This window comes from Pterocles gutturalis, unplaced genomic scaffold (assembly GCF_000699245.1).
Source record: "Pterocles gutturalis isolate BGI_N339 unplaced genomic scaffold, ASM69924v1 scaffold3398, whole genome shotgun sequence".
Classification (NCBI taxonomy): Eukaryota; Metazoa; Chordata; class Aves; order Pterocliformes; family Pteroclidae; genus Pterocles; species Pterocles gutturalis.
The window spans coordinates 6,366-10,946 of NW_010122707.1; the positions used below are offsets into that span (position 1 = coordinate 6,366).

Below are 4,581 nucleotides of genomic sequence, written 5' to 3' on the forward strand. Positions count from 1 at the left end.
ATATTTCGGCAAGAAATACATGTAAGAAAAATATACTTCAAAAAATTCTGATGTTTCATGAGAACAAGCGAATACATACTCAGTTTGCTCTTTTAAGGTAGGGCAGCTTAAAATAGTTGTGCATGGTATCTAAAAATGACAAGTTGAATTTTCTTGAATTCTAGGTGTTACGTTTACAACAAAAAGGGACGGCTGGTAAACGCACCATATGTAGACAACTCTTACAAATGGGCTGGTGGTGGCTTTCTGTCGTCAGTGGGTGACCTTCTGAAATTTGGAAATGCCTTGTTATACAGTTATCAAGCCGGACAATTTAAAAACAGTAACGACAAACTTCTTCCTGGGTACCTCAAACCAGACACAGTTGCAATGATGTGGACCCCAGTGCCAAAAACGGAAGTATCATGGGACAGGGATGGTAAATATGCAATGGCTTGGGCTGTTGTAGAGAAAAACCAACAATGTGGGTGCTGCAGACAGCAGAGACACTATGCATCTCACACGGGTGGTGCAGTGGGAGCAAGCAGCGTCCTCCTAATTCTTCCTGAAGAGCTGGACTCTGAAGCTATCGATAGTGGGGTAGTGGCACCACCCAGAGGAGTAATTGTTAGTATTATCTGTAATATGCAGTCAGTTTCACTCAACAGCACTGCCTTAAAGATTGCAAGGGAATTTGATAAAGAAAAACGGGCACAATATATAGATTAACAAAAGAGATACGTGTCACTGAACTCACTGTACCAACACGTGAAAAAAAAATGGAGAAAGGTGTAATTGAACTCTGAGATCTCTAAGAATACATGAAGAAAATGCATCAAAAATGCATTTAATTAACTTCTGCTAGTGGTGCTAAACTTATATGTAACTGGAATCCATCTCTCAGGGAAGTTACAGAAAAGGAGAATGTAACAGTCAAATTTGACCTCTTGTAGTACCTGTGTAAATTAGTTATATTAGCAGGTTTTTTTCTCATCCAGTCAAGCGCTTGACCAAGATTTAAAAAAACTAGCATTGCTTTCTTGCACTGAGAAGTACAACAACAAAGTATGTACCTTAAATGTTAAACTTGTGAAAAATTCCACGTCTTGATTTGAGCACACAAGGACATTACTCATTATTCTCACAGTTCCAGTCTGCCAAAACTGTTCAGTATTATTTTTAAAGAAAAATGGTTTTACTGTTGATTTTCATACTTTCACATAGTGCTTTTCTTATTTGCTTAAAAAGCAAAAAAACACAAATCTTGAAGCTACCTCTAGAATGCAGATTTATACCAGAAGTACGCTTTTGTCAGAGCTGTGGATTGTTAAGAACTAGAAAAGAATGAAGCTAGAGTAATGTAAGTAAAAATCTTTTTGTTATTTAGATGTCCTCTCTTCCGTTTTTATTGGACACAGAGAATGTGTGAAACTAGTTTACAGTGAAAAAAGGGTATTATTTCCACAGTCAAATATGCCCATATAGCACAACATGGTGAGCTGTCAGACTGTCTCATTGGTTTTGAATGATACACATGCTAACTGTGGTAGCCAGAAATGGCCCTGTATTCTGTAATGTAGAGATTCCTTTAGATATAGGAATTAGGAACTCAACTCCATAAAATTTAAAGCCTGTTCTTGAAGCCAGTAGTAGAAGTCTCACAGACTTTGAGAGGTTTTTTTGAAACCAGTCCTTTTTTCCATTTGGAGACCTGGCTCAAGGAGTTATTTTTGCACAAGGTTCAACAAGAAATTGTGACAGAGTTCTAAAGAAACATTTTTTAATCTTCAGTTATGCTGTAAGAATACAATAACGTCTGAATATGTTCATTTTAGATACTCCATAACAGCACTGAAGATCTCCGGGATTTACCCTCCCACCGCACTGCCCCTGCGGTTACATCAGACACTATCAGGCTGAGACAAAACAAAATACCCTTCAGGAAAGGTTTTAATACTTCCATCCCTGCACTGTTCAGCAGCTCTGCTTCTCTGAATTTAAGGAGCAAGATGTCTTGGGTAACAGCTAGCAGAAGATAGCCTTACCTGCCTCTTTCCCAAGTTAGTGCTTTTAGTATTAAATTCATAGTTGTTACCTGCCCTCTGATGAAACAACATGCTGGCACCTCCGTTCCCAGTATGCCTATGATAACATTTCTTACCTAAGACTGACCAGCCAGGAAATGTCATATTTTGAAGTGTCAGTGTTTTACCAACATTTTCAATTGAAGCTAGTAGGACTGGTTTCGTACACTTCGTAATTATAATCATTCTAGTGCCTTAAAACAGTAAAAGCTTACACCTAAAATGATTTGCTTGGGTTTTCTGGCCCACTCACCAAAACTTCACACTTTTATTCATTAATAATTGGTTGTCTTTATCTAAAGAATATCAGATCAGTAGAGAGAAGAGAGAGAACCTTTCTGAACAAACTTTCATTTGGTCAGGCAATCAGTTATCTACTGTTCCAGTGAAGTCTTTTGATATTGCTTGAGAGTTCCAATACAGAAGTACTGGAGGTGAGCATCTTCCACAGTAGCAACCTTTTTTTTTTTTCCAGTCTTGAGCACTTACTAGCTGGGTAAACATGCATCAGCAGAAGTCATTGCCCATTTTACACAGGGAACAACAGTAAGTAGTTGTCAGTTGTTTTCGAGTTGAAGAATACATGAGTAGAAATAGACCAGATATAATGTTTTAAATATAGAAAATCTGAGAAGTAGCACTGTTATTTTAGGATTTGTAACATACTTTTCTTGTATGATGCATCTGTTTGGAAGTGGTACTTAAGATTCTTGAAAACCATTTTGCATACTTGAGAGAAAACAAGTTTCACTCACTGACCATTGCATTTGGGTTTAGACATAGATTCAGAATGTAGAAGGTGTAGGTTTACCATTATGTTTGTCTGCATATGAATAACACTAATAAATGTAAATATTTGAAGTATGTATGAAAGTGATTAATGGTAAGAAGCGTCTAAGGCATTTCTAACACCAAGATATTAATGACAGCATCTCACTCCCCTCATAGAATATGTTTAGCCACCAATTTTTTTATATGCAAACTATGTTCTTTATTCTGTTATCTCCCGTAACTTAAGGCTTTAAAAAAAAAAAAAAAAACCAGAACTCTGATATATGTCCAATATTGAAGATACTATGATGTCTAAATTTCATCTTCCAGTACCTGGAACAAAATGGGTCACTTTCTCTGATTTGGTGTTTATTTAATCATGAGTTCTTATATTCTAGGGTAGAGAAAGATAAGACAGAAATATGGGAGACTAGGAATCAGTCTGGTCTTAGCACACGAATTCAGGTCACAAGTGAATTAATACTGCGACTTTGATCTTTGTTCTGAAACCGGTTATTTCATGGACTGGTATTAAGTGTGAGAAACTGGGTAATTACAAGCAGCTTCCATGATAAACTTGCCTTTAAATTAACCTTTATTGTGAAAACACAGTATGGCACTCATATAAAACTCCTTTTCTTAAAAGGCATGTATACTACATTAGTGCATCTATTTCTGTATCAAACACCTACTTTTTGTGTCTGGTAATTGTAAGTGTTCACTGTTTGAATTAACTGAAATAAAACTTATCTTGCAAATGCAACCAATTTTAATATCAGGTTTTGGGGTTTTTTTATTGACTGGAAGTATACAAGTTTTGAAAGTCATAAAAAGAATACAGGTTAAATAGAAATTCCCAACAGTAATTAGCGAACAAAGACACTGGATACTTTGAGATGTTGATACATAACTTGAAATATTATTTAGTAAAATAAGGTCCATGTAAGACTGAATGTTTTCTCATGGTTTACAAACAAAAAAATCCACTCTTTAACAGACATTTAGGAAGGAATGGCTTTTAATAACCAACTAAAACCCTGTTTCCTCATTAAAAAAAAAGGTAATTAAAGGTATTTAATACTGAAAATATGCATGGTTTTGCTGTACTATTTTTTTTTAATGACTGGATACCATTCAAAGCTGTTAGTCTAGTTTGCTGACTTACTGTTGCTTATATACCATATGCCTTCTCTGTACTGAATGTTTTTTTTTTTAAATAGAAATCTCAGTGTACAATGCAGTTTCAAGACCAGATTAGAGGGAGGGGAAAAACCATACATTCCAGAAAAAACAGCTGAACGTAAGTTAGTAACGTTATATTTTTATTTATCACCACGTTACTCAGCATGGTGAAGGGACTAAACCAATGTTGAAAGCAAATGAGCCATTTTAAAATCTGTCTAGGCTTTACAACCCTTGCAGTTAGGGTAGCTGCAGTAACGAAGTACACAAAATGCACTCTTACAGCCGTTTCTGTCAGCAGATGGATTACACTGCTGTAGTTGACAACAAGGAGAAGGATGCAGCAAGTCCAAAGTTTTTATATTAAAAGACACCACCCAATTAACAACACACTGTTTAAAGTAAAATGGAGCTCAGTTGTCTGTAAACTCACAGGAAGAACTTGCACTTCAAATCGTTTATTGAAAAAGAGATTCCAGCTCATTAGTCACCAGTAGCATGTAATTTTTATAAAATCAATTGTAATTACATTGTATTAACAGGCATTTTTAATCTGGTAAGGCTT

General features: G+C 35.8%; 1 protein-coding gene across 1 annotated transcript in view; it reads left to right on the forward strand.

Annotated features, from left to right (window-relative positions):
- LACTB (lactamase, beta) overlaps positions 1–732 on the forward strand; it is a gene marked incomplete at its 5' end in the record, with an annotated part of 7,039 nt that extends 6,307 nt beyond the window's left edge. Inside the window, one exon of the mRNA XM_010077587.1 lies at positions 165–732. Within this exon, the coding sequence (XP_010075889.1) occupies positions 165–708 (544 nt within the window). The remainder of the gene's footprint in view (positions 1–164) is intronic.
- Positions 733–4,581: the final 3,849 nt, after the last annotated feature.